The sequence below is a fragment of the Paroedura picta genome, chromosome 5, assembly GCF_049243985.1.
Source record: "Paroedura picta isolate Pp20150507F chromosome 5, Ppicta_v3.0, whole genome shotgun sequence".
In the NCBI taxonomy this organism is placed as follows: Eukaryota; Metazoa; Chordata; class Lepidosauria; order Squamata; family Gekkonidae; genus Paroedura; species Paroedura picta.
The window spans coordinates 19,490,861-19,510,552 of NC_135373.1; the positions used below are offsets into that span (position 1 = coordinate 19,490,861).

Here is a 19,692-nt window from a genome sequence, read left to right on the forward strand (position 1 = left end):
ACAAGCAGTCCCTCAGATAGGCTGGGCCCAAGCTGCAAATGGCCTTAAAGGTCAAAAACAAGACCTTGGACTTGGTATTAGGACCCAGGGCTTTTAACTCGGTTCCCTTCCCTAGCAGATGGACTTGGAAGGGGCTTTGCTGGCAGGAGAACTGAAGGGGGAGAAGCAGGAGCTGCAGCAGGAGGAGGAGCGGCTGGTGGAGCTGCAGAGGCGGCTGCTGGAGACGGAGCGAAGGTGCCAAGCAGAGCGAGAGAAGGTGAGGAGCGGCGCGGTGGCCTTCTCCTCCCCGGGCGGCTTTCAGCCTGGCTTCTCGCCAGCTGCTTCCAGGGGGAGCGGAGGATGCAGTTCTTGTTGTATACGCTTATCTACCTGCTTAATTTTGGAACTGGAATCGATGCACAAGTTGTTTGTGTTTGGAGAAAAGTACGGGGATGCCAAGAGCCTCTTTTGGCGCAGGGTGGTAAGGCAGCAGACATGCAGTCTGAAGCTCTGCCCATGAGGCTGGGAGTTCAATCCCAGCAGCCGGCTGAAGGTTGACTCAGCCTTCCATCCTTCTGAGGTCGGTAAAATGAGTACCCAGCTTGCTGGGGGGTAAATGGTAATGACTGGGGAAGGCACTGGCAAACCACCCCGTATTGAGTCTGCCAAGAAAACGCTAGAGGGCGTCACTCCACGGGTCAGACATGACTCGGTGCTTGCATAGGGGATACCTTTACCTTTACCTTACGAGGATGCACTGTTGGGCTCATTCTGTTGGATTTAAGACAAAATAAAACGTGGGTTTGGGAAAAGGAGCTGCCACTGACAAGCACAGTCATAAGGAACTCACAGTTTACCCCCAACTTTGTGCAGAGAGTGCTGTCTGTTACTGATTTCCCTTTACCATTTAACCATCTGTTTCTCAGGGCACCGTGGAGGGCTGTGGCTCAGTGGCAGAGTATCTGCTCGGCATGCCGAAGGTCCCAGGTTCAATCCCCAGCATTGCTAGTTAAAATAATCAAGTAGCAGATGATACGACGGACCTCTGTCTAAATGCCTGGAGAGCCGCTGAAGTCTCTCTACATCCCTGGAGAGTCAATTGGAGTAGACCACAGGTGGCTAAACTGTGGCTCTCCAGTTGGCCACAAACATCTGGAGAGCTCATGGGAATTGCAGTCCATGCAGTAGACAATAGTATGATCCAGATCAGGGGTAGTCAAACTGCAGTCCTCCAGCTGTCCATGGACTACAATTCCCACGAGCCCCTGCCAGCGTTCACTGGTAGGGGCTCCTGGGAATTGTAGTCCATGGACAGCTGGAGGGCCGCAGTTTGACTACCCCTGATCTAGATCCATGTCAGGCAGCTTCATGTATTTAGTTGTTAGGGAGAGGCCATGGCTCAGTGGCAGAGCATCTGCCTGGCATGCATAAGGTCCCAGGTTCAAAACCCCTGACTTCCACAGCTGGAAGGCTGAGGGAGCAGGTGATATGAAAAGCCTCCAGTGCCATCTCCGAAAGGTAATCTTGAGAGGCCAATGGTCTAACCGAGGACAAGGCATCCTCCTGTGCTCAGAAGGTCCCAGGTTCACTCCCTGGCATCTCCACTTCAAAGGATCAGGTATGAGGTCCTGGCCTGAGGTCCTGGAGAGCCACTGCCTGCCTGAGTGGACAATACTGATCTTGACAGACCAACCATCTGGCTTGAAATAAAGCACCTCCCTGTGCTCAGGTGCTTCAGAGGATCAGGCTGTGACTCAGTGGGTGTGGGAGTTCACTGGGTTCAGTACACAGCTTCTCCCGTTAAAAGGATCAGCGGGGAAAATGACACTAAGACATTACAGAGCAGCTGCCAGCCTGAGTGGTCAAGACTGGCCTGGGCCTACTGTAGAAGCCACCCTGCGGAACGGGGGACTTCCGGATCCTCGTTTGGACTTTTGCCTGAACTATTTTCTGCATGCCTAAGGAAGTGGTCAGCTCCCCCTCACTGGCAGTCTTCAAGCAAAGATACACACTTTTCTTGGATGCTTTAGGATACTTTGGGCTGAACCTGCGTTGAGCAGGGGGTTGGACTAGATGGCCTGTATGGCTCCTTCCAACTCTATGATTCTATGATTCTATGTATTACATTTGTTGCATTATTGCATGTAAATTTATACTCATATTGTGTGGCTTTTACCTATGTTATCTTAATGATGCTCTCGGAATAATTATTTTGCACTTCAGAGGCATTATTTACGGAGAATTAAGAGCCACTGGAGGTTGTTATTGTACAGCCGGTCCCTGCTGGGCAGTCTCAGAAGAGTTCTCTGCCTGCAGGAGCTGAACAGAGCTGTGGACACGCCCACCTGGGGCTCCTCCCCTTCCCACCACATCCGGCCCGTCATTGGTTATTTGCGGGGGAGGTCGACATGACCATATATGGTCCTATCACCCGATAAATGTTTAACAAATTTAAAAAATATATACAAAAGGAATGAAACCCTGATTGAGGAAGCCTGCCATAGAGTCTTACCCTTCAAAAGAGGCATTTTCCCCAGGAAACTAATCTCTGTCAACTGGATATGCGATCTCCAGATGCCACCTGGAGGTTGGCAACATTTGTTTCCCTGGAGGCACTGGCTGCTTTAGAGGGTGGGTTGTACATCAGCTATGTCTCACTGAAGAGGCTCTCCCTCCCAACCCCTAGGTACCACCCCCAAACCTCTAAGAACGTCCGAAATGTGTTGGTTGTGTAGCAAGAGCCTGCCTGTGGGTTCCATCCAGGGCTCAGAGCTGTCTTTCCTTTCTGCTTTCAAACATTTGCCATTTAAGGACCGAGGACAGAGGGGAACCCTCTCTGGCTGGTTTCCCATTTGGCAGAAATTACAGTTCCCTGTGAGTCGATGCCTTCAGAACCCAGCAGCGCTGATTCCGTCTGTTCTGTCACATTGCTGGCTGCCATAGAGCTTGAGTAGGTGCTGTTGTGTCGGAAGAATTGGACCAGGGCAAAGGTTGCCTGTGGTTCTGGCACAACTACCTGATTCTTTTGGGTGCTCCCCGCAAGAATTGTATTCATGTCCTTTCTATCTGATGGTCGGTGGGGTCTGGAGATAAAGAAGAAGAAGAGTTGGTTCTTATATGCTGCTTTACTCTGCCCAAAGGAGTCTCAAAGCAGATTACAATAACCTTCCCATTCCTCTCCCCACAACAGACACCCTGTGAGGGAGGTGAGGCTGAGAGAGCCCTGATATTACAGAAGAAGAAATAGAGAATTGGTTCTTATATGCAGCTTTTCTCTACCCGAAGGAGTCTCCAAGCTTTCCCTTTCCTCTCCCCACAAGAGACACCCTGGGAGGGAGGTGAGGCTGAAAAACCCCTAATATTACTGAAGAAAAAGAAGAGTTGGTTCTTATATGACACTTTTCTCTACCCGAAGGAGTCTCAAAGTGGCTTACAGTCGCCTTCCCTTTCCTCTGGCACAGTTCTCCTGGAGAGAATGGCTGCTTTGGGTTGGAAAATTTCTGGACATATATTTTTTGGGGGGGTGACCTGGAGAGGGCAGGGTTTAGAGCGGAGGGGATGGACCTCAGCGTGGTACAATGCCCTTAATTCCACTCTTCTTCATTTTCCCCAGGGGAATGGATCTCTATCAGCTGGAGATTGGTTTTGAAAGCGGGTCTCCATGCCCCACCTGGAGGCTGGCAACCCTATAGGGTGAACTGTACAGCACTATAACGGGACAGTGTGGTGTAGTGCTTAAGAGCAGTGGCTTCTAATCTGGCGAGCCAGGTTTGATTCCCCGCTCCTCAACGTGCAGCCTTGGGTAACCTTGGGCTAGTCACAGTCCTGCTGTTCTCATAGAGCAGTCCTGTCCGAAGGTTTCTCAGCCCCACCTAACTCACAGGGTATCTGTTGTGGGGAGAGGAAGGCGATCCTAAGCCGCTTTGAGAAACGCAGGGTGTGAAAACCAACTCTTCTGCTGCCATCTCTCCACAAGCTCCGCCCCCCTCAGCTCCGCCCCCAGATCTCCAGGGGTTTCCCGGCAAGGAGCTGGCCATCCTCCCCATGGATGGAATCCCTCAGTTCTATGGAGAAAGGCACCTGGGACTTGCGGCTTCTCCTGGAGGGGTTAAAGCCCTGCCTGGCGAGGGAGAGGCGGCTGGAGAGGTGTTTCCCATGGGAATGTGGCAACTCTTACCCTGCCCTCTTTTTGTTTTTGGCAGGAGAAGGCGCGGCTGCAGGAGGAACGCCACAAGGTTGAGGAACTGCAGAGGCAGCACGCAGAGTCGCAGACGCATCTGGAGGACCAGCCGGAGTCCATGCGGGAGCGGATGAGGAGGCAGCTTCTGGAGGTGAGCGGGGAGAGGGGTTCAGACCCTGCAGGAAGAGAGCTCTTCTGAGACTGCCCAGCAGGGAGCGGTTGTAGGATTGCAAACTCCCTTGCGGGGTGTCCTGATTGGGGTGTTGGGAGACCTGGGTTCGAATCCACTTTGCCATAGAAGCTTGCTGGGGGGCTTTAGGCTGATCACACTCTCAGCTTCACCTGCATTGCAGGGTTCTTGTGAAGGCTAAGCGGAAGAAAAGTTAGGCAGCTTTGGGGACCCATTGGAAAGAAAAGTGGGATAGAAATGAAGCAGGTAAATAAATACATGGATATTCCCCCTTATTTTTTAAAATCCTCCTTGCATGTAGAAAGCTAGGTATCAGGGTTATAAATCTTCTTTCTAGTGCTAATTTTCTACTTGCAGGTTTTTTAATGTGCAGGTGAGAGCCAGCTGGGTGTAGTGGTTAAGAGTGGTGGCTTCTAATCTGGCAAACCTGGTTTGATTCCCCACTCCTCCACATGCAGCCGGCTGGGTGACCTTGGGCTTGTCACAGCCCTGATAGTGCTGTTCCCACAGAGCAGTCTCTCAGTCCCACCTACCTCAGAAGGTATACGTGGTGGGGAGAGGAAGGGAAAGTGATTGTAAGCCACTTTCTTCTGGTAGAGAAAAGTGGGGTATAAAAACCAACTCCTCCTGCTCCTCCTCTTCCTCCTTCTTCAGGGAGGGTGCATCCAAACAATGCAATTCTACTGCCTTCCGTTTCTTGCAATCTAAGCTTGTATACCCTAAGAAATGTGATTTCCCCTCCACCCTCCTGCCCAAGATTTCCCGTTGGCATCATCCAACCAAACTCCTTCTGTCCAGCACCAATGACATGCCGACCAGAAACAGGGGCTGTAACCAGTGGGTCCCTGCTGTCCTAGAGGAAGTAAGCTGGAAGTCAGGTCCGACTCTCTCCCCCAGACATCGGAGATGCTCGATGGAGCCCTGAGGAGCTATGAAGACCTGGAGTTCCAGCAGCTAGAGAGGGACAGCCGTTTGGAGGAGGAGAAAGAAGCCGCTTGCCAGGCCCTGGCCGAGGAAATCACTCAGCTTCAGAACAGCATCAACCAGAGGAAGGTGAGGAGCAGCGTCCCCGATCTCTGGGGATCCAGGGCCAGGGCTCAGAGATCTACACAAGTTATTCCACTTCCACCCAGCACATTCCTAGGCTTCCCTTTGCATAGGTTCAGTGAGTGCTTATCGATAGTAGCATGAGTCAGATGCTTAGGCCATCGTGCCCTGGGGACAACATGTAAATCCGGATCTTTAAAAATCAAACCTGAAAAGCTCAGTCCATGGAGTGGAGAGGTGTAATTGCCTAGAGATTGAGGGAGATCGCCCGTGCAGGTCTACTTTGAAGTCAGTCCCATTGGGCTCAATGGGGCTTACACCTGGGAAAGTGCTCCTAGTTTTCCTTGGGTGGGGAGGTAAGTTTTCAATGAGCCGTGATCAGTTTTAAACCAGGGGTAGTCAACCTGGGGTCCTCCAGATGTCCATGGACTACAATTCCCATGAGCCCCTGCCACTACATGGGAATTGTAGTCCATGGACATCTGGAGGACCCCAGGTTGACTACCCCTGGTTTAAACAGTGGGGCTCAGTGGGGAAAAGAGCATCTTTGTTTGTGTTTAAGCCATTATAATTGTAAAGTTTTTCCAAATGAGAAATGAATGTTTGGCAGGTGGTTTTTGGAAGCGGGATAGGATGCCACTCTCTGGGAAAAGAGATCAGTGTAGTTTGTCTGTTAGGGTTGCCAGCTCTGGGCTGGGGAATTCCTGGAGACTTTGGGGGTGGAGCCAGGAATGGATGGGATGTAGGGAGGGGAGGGACCAGAGATGATCATTCAGGGGGATCCTCCCTATCTGGAGATCTGTTTTAATTCCCTAATTGGAAGCCCAGTAGGCCCCCTGAGATGAGCACAATTCATTCTAGGACAGGGGTAGTCAACCTGTGGTCTTTCATATGTCCATGGACTACAATTCCCATGAGCCCCTGCCAGCAAAGGCTCATGGGAATTGTAGTCCATGGACATCTGGAGGACCACAGGTTGACTCCCCCTGTTCTAGGAGTTATTTTCACGAGTCAGAGCTCACTTCACCTGATGAGAGGCGTGTCCAATCCCGGCAGATCGATTACAGGTTACTGCTCCTTGTGGCGGGGGGGGGGGCAGAGGTGGAAGAGTTCTTGCAGCCCATTGAGGTTCTAACCCAGTTCTCTCCTCCCACCCAGCGGAAGGTGCAGAGGTTGGAAGGGCAGGCCTGTTTGACTCAGGAGCAGATGGTGGGCGAGAGCCAGCGGTTTGCGCAGGAGAAGGGAGAGGCCGTCAGGAGTCTGAACGTGGTAAGAAATTCCCAACCTTGCCCAGAGCCTGGAAAGAAACCCGGAGCCCTGTTTCCCAACCTCTGGCGTGCCGATCTGATTCCGCTTTGCTTTCAATAATAAAAACAGAATTTGGAAGCTGGGGCAGGTTCCCTGATTCCCAACCTCTGCCTGCCAACCTGCCGCTTCTGTTTTTTCTATTTAAATTTTGATGTATTCAGAAGAAGGGAAAGAAAAACACGACATGTTATTTTTTTATTTTATTTATTATATTTCTATACCGCTCTCCCTTCCAGCTCAGGGCAGTTGATATAGAACATCGAGGAAGTGCAGCATAATTCATGAGGTGGAGTAAAAACAATAGGAACAGAGGTTTCAACAGCTACCTGTATTTCCTGTAACATTTCCATATAACAATTCCTGTGACAGCGTTAACTTGCTAACTGTGCTAACAATGATTCCATAGGTAGATCAGTCCAGGATTCAGTAAATGAGTAGGGGGGTTTTCTGGGGGCCCAGTAGATGCTGTTGTTTTGGTTTACTTCAACCAAATGCGTGGTGGAGGAGCTCCAAAATATTACATATTACAGAACGACTATAATTTAAAAAGAGCATTAAGCTGATATTTTACAATTGGCTTCTTATTCTTTTGCATCATTATAATATAACTAGTAATCAAGCCCATTTTAATTTTTTAATAAAATGGGCGCTAGGGACGACATTAGAGGGAAGGCCTGAGAGGCAGAAGGCTTCCCTGGGTTCTTGGATGGAGGGGAGAGAGCGGGTGGGAGCTCGGGGAGATGAAGGCTGGAGGCGAATGGTGGGGCGCGGCTCGCTGGGGCGGCTGTCGGCTACCGGTCAGTGGCTGGGCTTGGCGACAACTTACAGCGGCTTGGGGCGGCGGAGAGAAGACGATCTGAGGCGAAGATCTCAGCGAAGATCTCAGGCAGCGAGAGGGCCGGCGGCAGCGAGTAGTCATCGGGCGCCATGTTGGGGCCTGGAGCGGCTTGCTGGAAAGGTGGAAAGCGCCCTCAGGAGCTCGGCGGCGGCGGCGAAAGCAGCAGAGAGGAAGGCAAGAGGTTCTGGAAGGGCGTGCGTGGCGGCGAGCCAACCCGAGGCCGTTCGCCGCCCCGAGGCTCTCCGGAGGCTTCTCTCCGGCAGCGGACGCTGCGAGGCTGCTCCGCCGGCCGGGAGGAGGCGGCCAGGGCCACCCGCCGCCCCGAGGCTCTCTGGAGCGTTCTCTCGGCCGGCGGAGCGGCCGAGAGAAAGCTTCCCGCCCCCCCCCCCCACCCGAGGCTCTCTGGAGCCTTCCCTCGGCCGGCGGAGCGGCCGCTCCGGCAGCCGAGGGAAGGCTTCCCGGGCCACCCCCCAGCCGAGGCTCTGTGGAGCCTTCCCTCGGCCAGCGGAGCGGCCTCGCAGCGTCTACTACGCTGCGAGGCCGCTCCGCAATATTCCCTGGGTGGGTGAAGCAGGCAATGGGGCTTGGGGCGGGATTGACACTCGGAGGGGCCAATCAGGAGCCGCTTTGCGGCTCCTGATTGGCCCCTCCGAGTTTTTATCCCGGACCGGTCCCGCCCTAACTCCTCCCCACTACCCCTTACTCCTTTATACAGTCCGTGGCGCCCGTGGCGCCACGGGCTGTTTACAGATTATTGGACAGAAATGCTGGTTCTGTGAACTTAGACAGATTGTGGGCAGAAGGAATTGTGTCTGAACTTGGCTCTTAGTTATTTATTTAGATTTGCTGATCACCACTTTGGGACTGGGAGGCAAATTTCTTCCAGGCATGGAATTGGGATCACTGTGGGTGGGCAGGTAGTTGTGAATTTCCTGCATTGTGCAGGGGTTGGACAAGATGACCCTGGAGGTCCCTTCCAACTCTCTGAATCTATGATCTCATGGTCACACGCCTCATAATGCATTTTTTTCTAAAGTTTGCATTTCCCCTAAATTTTACATAGATGGACTCTAGATCAATTTCCCCCCTTTCCATTGCAATTCTACTGATCAATGTAATATCGGACTTCTACCTACCAACCACCTTCTCCATCCCATTCAAAAGAAACAACAGGATTCGAAACCTCGGAGTTCTCCATCGCTAAACCTCATTTTCTAGCCTGCGGATTAAAAAAAAACAAAACAAACAACAGCAACAACAATTAACCACAGAAATTCCGGCTTCTTCTTTTCCTGGGTGTTGCAACGAAGATGAGCTTTGAATGTGTGCTTCACGCACATCTAGGGAGATCCTTTCTCCGGCTGTTTTCCAAAACGGAAACATTTTTCAGAAGTGTAGGAAGATCAGCTGGATCGAGGCGGGTCACTTTGGGCCAAATGAGATTCAAACCAAGAAGAAAAGACCTATCCTTATTATTATTGTTAGGTGCAAAGTCGTGTCCGACCCATCGTGACCCCATGGGCAATGATCCTCCAGGCCTTCCTGTCCTCTACCATTCCCCAGAGTCCATTTAAGTTTGCACCGACTGCTTCAGTGACTCCATCCAGCCACCTCATTCTCTGTCATCCCCTTCTTCTTTTGCCCTCCATCGCTCCCAGCATTAGGCTCTTCTCCAGGGAGTCCTTCCTTCTCATGAGGTGGCCAAAGTATTTGAGTTTCATCTTCAGGATCTGGCCTTCTAAGGAGCAGTCAGGGATGATCTCCTTTAGGACTGACCGGTTTGTTCGCCTTGCAGTCTAAGGGACTCGCAAGAGTCTTCTCCAGCACCAGAGTTCAAAAGCCTCAATTCTTTGACGCTCGGCCTTCCAACTTTCGGTCCAACTTTCGCAGCCATACGTTGCAACTGGGAAGACCATAGCCTTGACTAAACGCACTTTTGTTGGCAGGGTGATGTCTCTGCGTTTTAGGATGCTGTCTAGATTTGCCATAGCTTTCCTCCCCAGGAGCAAGCGTCTTTTAATTTCTTTACTGCAGTCCCCATCTGCAGTGATTTTGGAGCCCAGGAAAATAAAATCTGTCACTACTTCCATTTCTTCCCCATCTATTTGCCAGGAACCTATCCTTATAGCATGAAACAATTAAGCAACCATTCTGGCTGACGTCCTTGGAATGAAATAAACTCAAAGTAAACTCAAGAAAGGACATTGTTTAAAAACATTCTTTATTATTGTTTAATTGTTTAATGCTATAAAGATAGGTCTTTTCCACTTGGTTTGAGTTATCTGAGACCATCCTGTGTTTATCTTATTGTCACCAAATGAGACTCAGCCTGGAGAAGAGGAGGCTGTTCTCTTTAAGTATGGGAAAGGTTGACACTTGGAGGAGGGAAGGGAGTGGTTTCTGTGGGCAGCAGAGGGTAGGGCCTGCAATAGGCTACATGTAGAACTGAAGCTACTAAGGAAGAAATGTTCACAGTCAGAGTAGGGTTGCACTTCAGCAGTGGCATCAACTGCCTAAGGAGGTGGGGAGCTCCCCCTCACTGGCAGTCTTTAAGCAGCAGCTGGACAGATCCTTATCCTGGATGCTTGAGGCTGATCCTGCATTGAGCAGGAAGTTGTGCTAGATGTCCTGTCTAGCCCCTTCCAATTCTGTAATTTTATGGGTCTCCATGTGTAGGCTTTTGGGTCTCGCTTCCCCAGACCCAGCTTGGATCCCTGTTCCTTCAGCTGGTTTCCTGAGTGGAAACATCTCAGGGTGGGGAGTTATTTCGGTATTTTTCTGAAGTATTCTGTATATATATATATATATATATATATATATATATATATATATATATATATATATATATATATATATATATATATATATATATATATATATATATATATATATATATATATATATATATATATATATATATATATATATATATATATATATATATATATATATATATATATATATATATATATATATATATATATTTAAGGCCATCCCTAAAGAGCCTCTTGTGGTGCAGGGTGGTAAGGCAGCAGACATGCAGTCTGAAAGCTCTCCCCATGAGGCTGGGAGTTCAATCCCAGCAGCCGGCTCAAGGTTGACTCAGCCTTCCATCCTTCCGAGGTCGGTAAAAGGAGTACCCAGCTTGCTGGGGGGTAAACGGTCAATGACTGGGGAAGACACTGGCAAACCACCCCGTATTGAGTCTGCCATGAAAACACTAGAGGGCGTCACCCCAAGGGTCAGACATGACTCGGTGCTTGCACAGGGGTACCTTTACCTTTACCTTTAAGGCCATCCCTCACAGCTGCTATGTGGCTGAGGGGAACCCAGGTTGGGCTCAGGGGACTGAAACCCATCCTCTTGTCAATGCAAATCTGTGGTCTGGCCTCTAGTAGCTGGCCCTGGTTTAGGGCAGAACCACATGTAAACTATAGCTTAGCAACTTCTTTTATTGGATTCTTGTTTTCTATTCCCATGATATATTTCCTGAGGCTGCAAAGTAGAGGAGGATGTGCTGGGACTTGCTGTATCTTCGCCCATTTCCTTGACTATTTTTTTTCCTGCAGGAAAGTGCCTATATCTTTCCCACTAGGGCAGGTCAAAGAATCTGTGGGAAGGGACGTTTTCCACAGAAAAACCACGCAAGAGAAAACGTTAAGAGATCCCTTTCCTTTCTGTACCCATTTTCCTGCACACACGGAACCCTCCACTGTCTTAAAACAAAGTTTGCACAAAGGAGCTGGGATTTTTTGCTATTTGGGAGTCAGATGAAGGATTTGAAGTTTAATCAACAAAGTCAGCTGGCTTCCCAATACGTCTCCCGGCTTAATTGCCAATAAAGAGAGACCACAAAGGCGCCACGAGGCCTTTGAGGCACTCCTGTGAAACAGATGTCTAAACAAGATGTCTCCGGAGCGCCCTTCTCTTTAGACAAAGCGGGATGAGCCCCCCCCCTCCCCTTTCCTAGCAAATATCCTGAATGGGGGATGGTTGGAGTTGTTCGCCTGCCAGCCCCTTGCCCTTGGCACAGGGATGTGATCCATGCTGGCAGGAAGCAGGGTGGGTAGGGCTGACCTCTCCCAAAGGAAGGCGCAATTGTCAATCCAAGTTTTAGGACCCTCAACTCAAGATACTTTTATTTAGGACAAGGCTCTTGCGTCACCCTTTTGCTTGTCTGTCTTAGGAGAAGAACCGTCTCATGGATATGGGCCAAGAGTATTTCGAGGACAGAGGGCGGACTCTCCGGACAGCCAGCAGTCCCTCACTCAGGTGAGTGCCTTTGGAGAGTTCCTTTTTCGTCACCATCTCCCTGTCTATATGTCCATCGAGGCCAGGACTCCTGTTCCCAGTGGGTTCATTGAACAGTCTGGTTGGATGTCATGTTGGCAGCGTTGACAACTCCCAGCTAGGAAATTCCTGGAGGATTTGGGAGTGAGGTTTGGGGTGGGGGGAGACCTTAGCAGGAGCTCAATGCCCAAGAGGCCACCCTTCAAAACAGCAGAGGAACTGATTAGGGTTGCCAGCTCTGGGTTGGGAAATAGCTGGAGACTTTGGAGTTGGACTTTGGGGAGGGGGCAGGATTTGGGGTGGGAGGGACCTTGGCGGAGTCTAATGCTATGGAGTCCACCCTCCAAAGCAGCCATTTTCTCCAGGGGAATTGATCTCAGTTGCCTGGAGATAAGCTATAATTCTACGGCATCCCCAGGTCCACCTAGAGGCTGGCATTCCTAGAATCTGTGCTACCCAGAGATGAAGTTTAATTCTGGGAGATCTCCAGACCCACCTGAAGGTGGGCAGCCCTAGATACATGGAATCCCAGTCCTTGATTCTCCCACTTCTTCGTAAAGCTCTAGTAACATCAACAGCTTTTCAGCAGGCAGAAATTCAACAGGAGCAACTTTCTGCTGGTTTGCGGAAAGCTGCATCTGCCTGTGTGTTTCCTAGCTAGGACAAAGGACTGTGGAATTTCACACACTGGTTGAGTGATAGTGCACTACAAAGGAATAAGGCACTTTACAGAATAAAATGTGCAGAAAACCCAGCAAGAGGTAGGTCCCTGCTCTAAGGAATTGACCAGCTAACCCGAATACATAAGTGTGTGTTAGTGAAGTTAAATACTTTATTTAAGTTGGGGTTTGAAGAATAACGAGAAAGTCATTTGACACTGGGTAGCTTTTTCCCCATTTATGACGAAGGTAGCTTGTCAAAGGCAACACAATATATTTTGCTGTGTACAATGCATTTCTTCTTTGTCACAGGAGAAAGCACCATGACTGTCAGGGGTTTTCCTCTAGTAAAACTTTCCCATTTCCCATAGCCAAACAGCACCTAAAAGGATGGGAAGTCCCAGCGAAGAAGGTTGGCCTTCAAAGTACTTGTTTCTGTTTTCAACATCTCAGCCAAGTTTGTCTCTGCCTGTTCCAGATGGCTCATATTTCAAAAGCAGAGGTCCCCAGTGCAAGGCCCACAGGAGCCATGGTACCTGTAGACACCTTTCCTGGTGCCCACTGACTGTTTTGAGGAAGTGGGTGGAGCTGGATGGGCTTCTTGCTCAGCAGGCCTTATGATTCGTTGCTGGAGATCTGATTGGCTACATAGACTAAAATAACAAATCATTTACAGCTGCCACTACCGTACTGGTTTTTATTCTCTATCAGTCCCCCTTCCCAGTGCATTTTTTTTAATTACCCCACTTCTCCCCTGGATTTGGGCTTTCTCCATGTGCCTGGATCTGCCTGCATTGTCAGCCATTTTATGTCTCCACTGCCCTGCATGAGAGTTCTAAATGTACCCAAAAGTTTATTTCTAGCTCTGTTGTAGAGGTAACACTGCTAGCCACATCCTATACTTGATAGCCAAAAGTCTTCCCGGGTGGGCTAAACACAGCAGTCACTAGGAACGGGCATGAACCGGAGCACAAACTGAAGTTCATGATAAATTTTGGCCAATTCACAGTTCACAAAACAAAGTTTGTGGCAGATTAACCAGCACAAACTTTCCATGAACTTTCAAGCTGTTTATGGTGGTTAATGACAGATAGTGAATGGATACATTTCCAGATAGTCTCCACTCAAACAAAAGGTTTTCCAAACTTCAAAACAATGGGCTGTATAGAATTATCCAACAATTGGAAACACTGTTGTCGTTTCAAGAGGATTTCCCCCTTCTTTGTCCACCTCCCTTTCTTGTTCAGAGCTTGTAACTCTTCCTGCCCTTACTCTGTGCTTAGAGATCAGTTCTTTTAAGCTTGCTATGCCAGTGGCACTGGGTTCTGCTGGGCACTTTGTGATTGCACTAGTACTGCTGGGATTGCAAAGATACAATCCCTTGCTTGGATTGTGACTGAGCTAGCATTGCCACATTGGCACTGGGTTCTGCTGGGCATTAGTATTTTGCACTGGTTCTGCTGGGCTTGCTTAGTTTATGATTCTTTGTTTAACATCAGTCCTGTTGAGCTGGCATTGCCACATTGGCACTGGGTTCTGTTGGACACTATATATTTATACTGGTTTTGCTGGGCTTGCAAAAATGCTGTCCATTGTTTGGATCATGTTTCAGCTGACATTTCCACATTGACACTGGGTCTGCTGGGCTTGCACACATGTCCCTATTATGTTTTAATTCAAAGATCCTCTGGGGGTGTTGATTCTGTTCTGCTGGGCTTCCATTACTTTCTTGCTGTTTTTTCATCCATTGGAAACTGGTGGAAGAGGCATCTTCTGGGAGGGGGGAGGCATAACTCAGACCTCATAGACCCACTCTTCACCAAATTTGGAGGCAAGAATTAGAGTCAGCTGGAGATCCCTTGCAAGTTTGGTGGCTCCAACTTACACAGGATCCATTCTTTACACTCCTGAACCTCCTGAATTTTCATCTCACAAAATTACTACCTGTCAGATATGATTTCCCCAGAAAGCACTTTCCTGGAGGCACCTTCTTTGGGGGGCTGTAACTCAGACCCTGTAAACCCAATCTTCACCATACTTGAGGGCGGGTAGAGGATAGTCAGCTGAAGATCCCCTGTGAATTTGGTGTCTCTAGCATGCTGTGTGTGTGTGTGTGCATTCTACCACTCAAACCGAACCACATTTTCTAAATTATAATCTCTTACATTGAAAGTGATGGGACCATTCTTTGTCCTGAGGTGTGTTTGAAAGTGACAGTTCTGTTTTTTTTCCAGAATAGCCAGCAGCCATCTGCACAGGGGCACCTATTGGCTAGCATGTGTAAGATTACTAACATACCCTCTCATCCATCTCATCTTAAAAGGAGAGGGACTGTGACTCAGTCTCAGATCAATGTTTTCAGAATCAGAACCTTTATTGGCATACAGAGCAGGTGGTCAGTGCACAGAGGGTCCCAGGTTCAAAGCCTGGCATCTCCAGCTGAAAGATTATCTGAATGCCAGGGTGCAGAAGCTGCCAGTCACCGTAGATCAGTGGTCCCCAACCTTTTTATCACTGGGGACCACTCACCGGGGACCACTCAACGCCTTTTACTGAGGCCTGGTGGGGGGGGGGGTAGTTTACTCCTCTACTCTCAACCACTGCCCTAACGCTCTCTGATCGCTATGGTAATGTTTAAACATCCCTTCAAAATAAGATACAGACACGCCACAACAATGAACATAAGGAACATTTTATTTTCATGGAAATTTTAACTCATGACAATGACAAATCAATGGGAACCCTGAGCTTGTTTCTCTGCAACGAGATAGTCCCATCTGGGAGTGATGGGAGACAATGACACCCAAAGTGTGTTGTAAAGGGCCGGGGGGGGGGGGATGAAGTAAAGGGCCGGGGGGGGGGGGGAGAGAAGGCGTCCTTCGGGGCCCACCTCCAATTAGTCGAAGGACCACATGTGGTCCGCAGCCCACAGGTTGGGGATCGCTACCGTAGATGATGCCCCAAGAGTTTGTCAATTCCAGGAGTTGTCTACATTTGAAAAATCTTACCTCTGTCTCTCTCCTTTGCTGTTCTCCTGACTAGCACCAACCAATCAAGAATGGACTTCATAATTCTGGTAGCGATAAGCAGTCTGCACCTTTGTCCTTTCAACTGTGCCCCCACAGTGATTTATCTATGTCTTCCTGCAGCTCACATTCACCCAAAAGACAGATCGGAAAGTCATTGTGTTGGGCTCCGACCAGTCCGACTCGTCCTCCTGTGTCTTCTCAGTCCGCAGCTCTGTCAAGGTCCGTCTTGTCCTCTTTGGTCTGTGTTTGACTGTAAATGTCTCTTTTCCTTTTGTCTGTTTTCACTGCAGAGAAGCAGGGAAGGTGGGCTGGGCATTTTAGACACACTCTTCACCAAATTGGAGGCAGGTATCAGAGTCAGCTGGATATCCCCTGCAAGGCATTTTAGAAAGGCATGGGAACACCTAGGAAAACGTGTGTGGAGCCAATGGGTTTTTGAAATGACCCTGCGTAGGGGGCATGCCGAGGACTGTCAATGTGTCATGAGGGCAAAGTCTCGTTGACCCAGCCTTTTTCAACCTTTTGACAGTGAATTAACCTGAAAATTTTTGCAAGTTTCAAAATAACTCTGAAATGATGTCAGCGGGATGTGCCTCCCTTCCACAACCCCAGAAGTATAGGACCATACGTCCCGAGAATAGCGGGCAGTCCCGGGATTTCCCCAAAAGTCCCACGTCTCGGACCATCTTCAGAATGTCCCGCATTGTCCGCCCATGCCCATCCTGCTCGGCCCGTGCGGCTATAGGCTGCCACTGCCGCTGCCTTCCCACTGCTCCCCCGTTTCCCTCTCAGCTTCCCTGGTGGGCGTCCTTCCCAGTCGGTGCAAAGAGGGTGCGGTGGGATGTCATATGTGGGGCTGGGGCTCGTGGCTCAGGGGCTGAAGGCTCAGGCCGCTTTCCTCTCCTGGGCGTTGAGGGAGGGAGGGAGGGATCACGCAGGCCGTGGTGGCCTCTTTTGTTCTGCCCTCCGACAAGGCCAGGCCAGGTTCTGCTCGGCAAGGCAAGGCTCGGCTGCCACCCCGTCCAGCGCGATGCAGCCCAGCCGGCCACACGGGGCCCCGAGATGCTGCTACCGTGGCTGAGCACAGCCTAGCCCCATGGCTGCACCTGGCCACCCCACGATGATGACGCTGGGGCTTGTGTGCCCCGCTGCCCCACCCCTACTCCCGCGCCGCCCCCACCCCAGTTGGAGGGAGGAAGGGCCCCCACTTCCGGTGTCCCGCTTTCTTACCCAGAAAGGACATGTCACCTCCCCGCTTCACTCCAACTCCCCCACCCACGTAGAATAAACAAGAAATGATCCCCCCACCAACCCCAAGAGTACTCATCCAACAGGAGAATGGTGGCCTGCTTCAACCACCTCTGGAACCAAAATGCTAGGCCACAGCAGTGGGCAGGAGCCGGGCCTTGCTCCCTACCTGCCCACCCTCAAGTCCTGAAGCTGCCCAGTAGCTTGTTCAGCCTCCCACCATGGCCGTAATCCAGGCTGCAGCTGCAGCGGGTGGGAGCTAGACCCTCGTTCTTCCCCCATCCCAAGCCCTGAAGTTGCCCTGCAGGTCCCCCTCCCTCCCTCCCTCCTACCCACCCACCCCACCCAGACTTAAAAATAGCTACAAAAGACCCCCCTCCCCAACCAACCCCAAGAGGACTCACTTTGCTGGACTCCAGCTGCCACCAACAGGTTGACAGTATGTGAGGAGCCTTGGCCAGCAACGGATTGTATGGCTGAGACCCCTTTCTTCCTACCCCCTCTATGCCCATCATCGGACATTTGGGGAGGGTGCGGGTTGACCTTCCCACATATGGAGAAAACCACCTTGAGAAAATGTAAGATTAAATATATATATAAATTGAATCCCCCCAAACTGGAGTAACCCCTCCAGGGGTCTAGTGTAACCCTGGGGCGATGTATAACCCCGGCTGGGAAATTCTGCATTTGCCCATTTAGAGAGGGAGACTGGCATTCCATTGCCTTTATTATTATTATTGTTGTTGTTGTTGTTGTTGTTGTTGTTGTTGTTGTTGTTATTATTATTAGATTTATTTCCTGCCACTCCCCGCAGTCTTATCCCCATTAAAATCCCATTAAAAGACTTTAAAAACAATTAAAATCACAGTTTGATAGTTCTAAAATCAATTCTAACAAATTTCACCCTTGGTTGTAAACTGTACTGATTTTAATGTTTTAAGTGGGGGGTTATGGGTATTTTTGTGACTTTGATTTTATATTGTAAGCCGTCATGAAACGACATTGTCATACGTGGTGAGGTATAAATCAAAGCATCAATAAAGAAATGCATGCTGATGTTCAGCTGATCGTTGAGGGGAAAGGGCGGCCAAAGTGACAGGGGCGTGGTCATCCTGGGGAGAAAGAAGAAAAATAAGGGCCGCTTATCAGAAGCTCTGACCATCACGTTTCTGACAATTCCCAGAGTCTTACTAGAAAATTTCCGGCAATTGCTAGAGCTCTCTTTTCACTTCCAGGTTGCCCTAGGAATATCGAGGAACTCTATGGTCAGAACTTCAGTAAACGACCAAAGCCTTATTGTTCTTTTTCCTCCTGGGACACTGCCCCCCCCTCCCAATAACCCTCCCATTGGTTGCCAGGCAACCCTGCCAGAGATGGACCAATCGGGTTACCCTTTGCTCAGAGGTCCATCAGCTGAAGCAAAGATAAGCGAAAGGAAAGCAGAGGAGTCTGAAGCAATCTGGGAATGTATTTTTCCCTGTGCCAAAGAAGCTTCGTGGTTCTGTGGGTGCAGAGGATGCTGGGGTGTTTGCTCCAGCAACGAAATCCAAGGTTCGGGGACATTAGGTGAGCCATAGAGCTCCACCTGCTGGGTGAATGGGTCACTGCCCCTCTGTGGAAGGCTAAGCAGGCAGAGGTGTAAATAGCAAGGGAACTGTCCTTACCCTTAACGAAAATGTAGTCCGATCGCATCTTTAAGACCAACAAAGATTTATTCAAGGTGTCACTCCTTGTGGTCTCAAAGGTGCGACTAGACTAAATTTTTGTGGTGCTACTTCAGACCAACACGTCTACCCATTTGGATCTGTCCTTACCCTGCATACGGAGCAGCAGGAAAACAAGGTGAGGTCATTTGGCGGTGGCGGAGAGAGTTACCTTTCAGTTTAGGCAGGGTCAAAGAGTTCGGCTCCTCCTCTGTTCCCCACTGGAAGCGTGGAAACGTCTTCAGCCTGATGCGTGCTTGGTGGTCCTGAGTTCTATTGTGCGCGTACCTTTGTTTGCGTTGTTGGTGTGTCATTCTTTCTCTCAGCGAAGCGAAAAGATAAGACTCCACGCAAGGCAGAAAGGGGAAGTGACATTTGTAGAAATGAAACCGTCTAGCCCAGGGGTAGTCAAACTGCGGCCCTCCAGATGTCCATGGACTACAATTCCCAGGAGCCCCCTGCCAGCATTTGCTGGCAGGGGGCTCCTGGGAATTATAGTCCATGGACATCTGGAGGGCCGCAGTTTGACTACCCCTGGTCTAGCCTAACATAACAAGATGTCCTGTGAATGTCCAGATGCTGAGATCACATGATTTGCCGGGTGCTGTTTTTTTATCGCTTTTTTACAAGGGTGCAGTCAAACAAACAATTTTTTAAAAAAGATTAGGGCTTCTTGCAAAGAGTAAGGATCAAAGGTAACATTCTTACATCAGACCTGATTCTTCCGCTGTCTGCTTCCTGCCCAGGGCTCAATCGGACTGCAGAGAACTGGAAGCCTGCCCCGGAGGCGTGTGGACCGCCATTCCACTAGGACGGCCCAGCGCCCGCTTTCAGTCCACGGTAAGGGTTATCTAGGATAGTTCTGGGTTAGGGGTGGAGGCTGGGAAGGAAAGGGAGCTCAGAAGGGATGTGATAACCTAGCACAGAGGGTCAAATATACAGCCCACAGGCCGGGAGCGGCCCGTTCAGTGCTGTTATCTGGCCCACGAGTAACCCGAGAGACAGCTTGTTGTTAAGAGTGGCAGCCTCTAATCTCTAATCTGGTGAACCAGGTTTGATTCCCCGCTCCTCCATAGGCAGCCAGCTGGGTGACTTCTTCATTGAGTGTCTCCTGGCTCTGCTGGAAGTCTTGCGTTTGGCCTCCATTTCTGGGTGCTTCCCACAGCTTTGGAAGGCTGTGGCGCCTCTGGGATTCTGGAAGTTTTGGGGCCCTGATGGAGC

At 49.9% G+C, this 19,692-nt stretch overlaps 1 protein-coding gene across 1 annotated transcript in view; it reads left to right on the forward strand.

Moving 5' to 3' along the window:
- Nucleotides 1-19,692, forward strand: part of LOC143837218 (pleckstrin homology-like domain family B member 3) — a 54,095-nt gene that overhangs the window by 22,231 nt on the left and 12,172 nt on the right. The window contains 8 exon segments of the mRNA XM_077336811.1: nt 116-256; nt 4,182-4,310; nt 5,247-5,402; nt 6,555-6,665; nt 11,729-11,777; nt 11,780-11,814; nt 15,641-15,739; nt 19,218-19,311. Coding sequence (XP_077192926.1) covers nt 116-256; nt 4,182-4,310; nt 5,247-5,402; nt 6,555-6,665; nt 11,729-11,777; nt 11,780-11,814; nt 15,641-15,739; nt 19,218-19,311 — 814 coding nt within the window.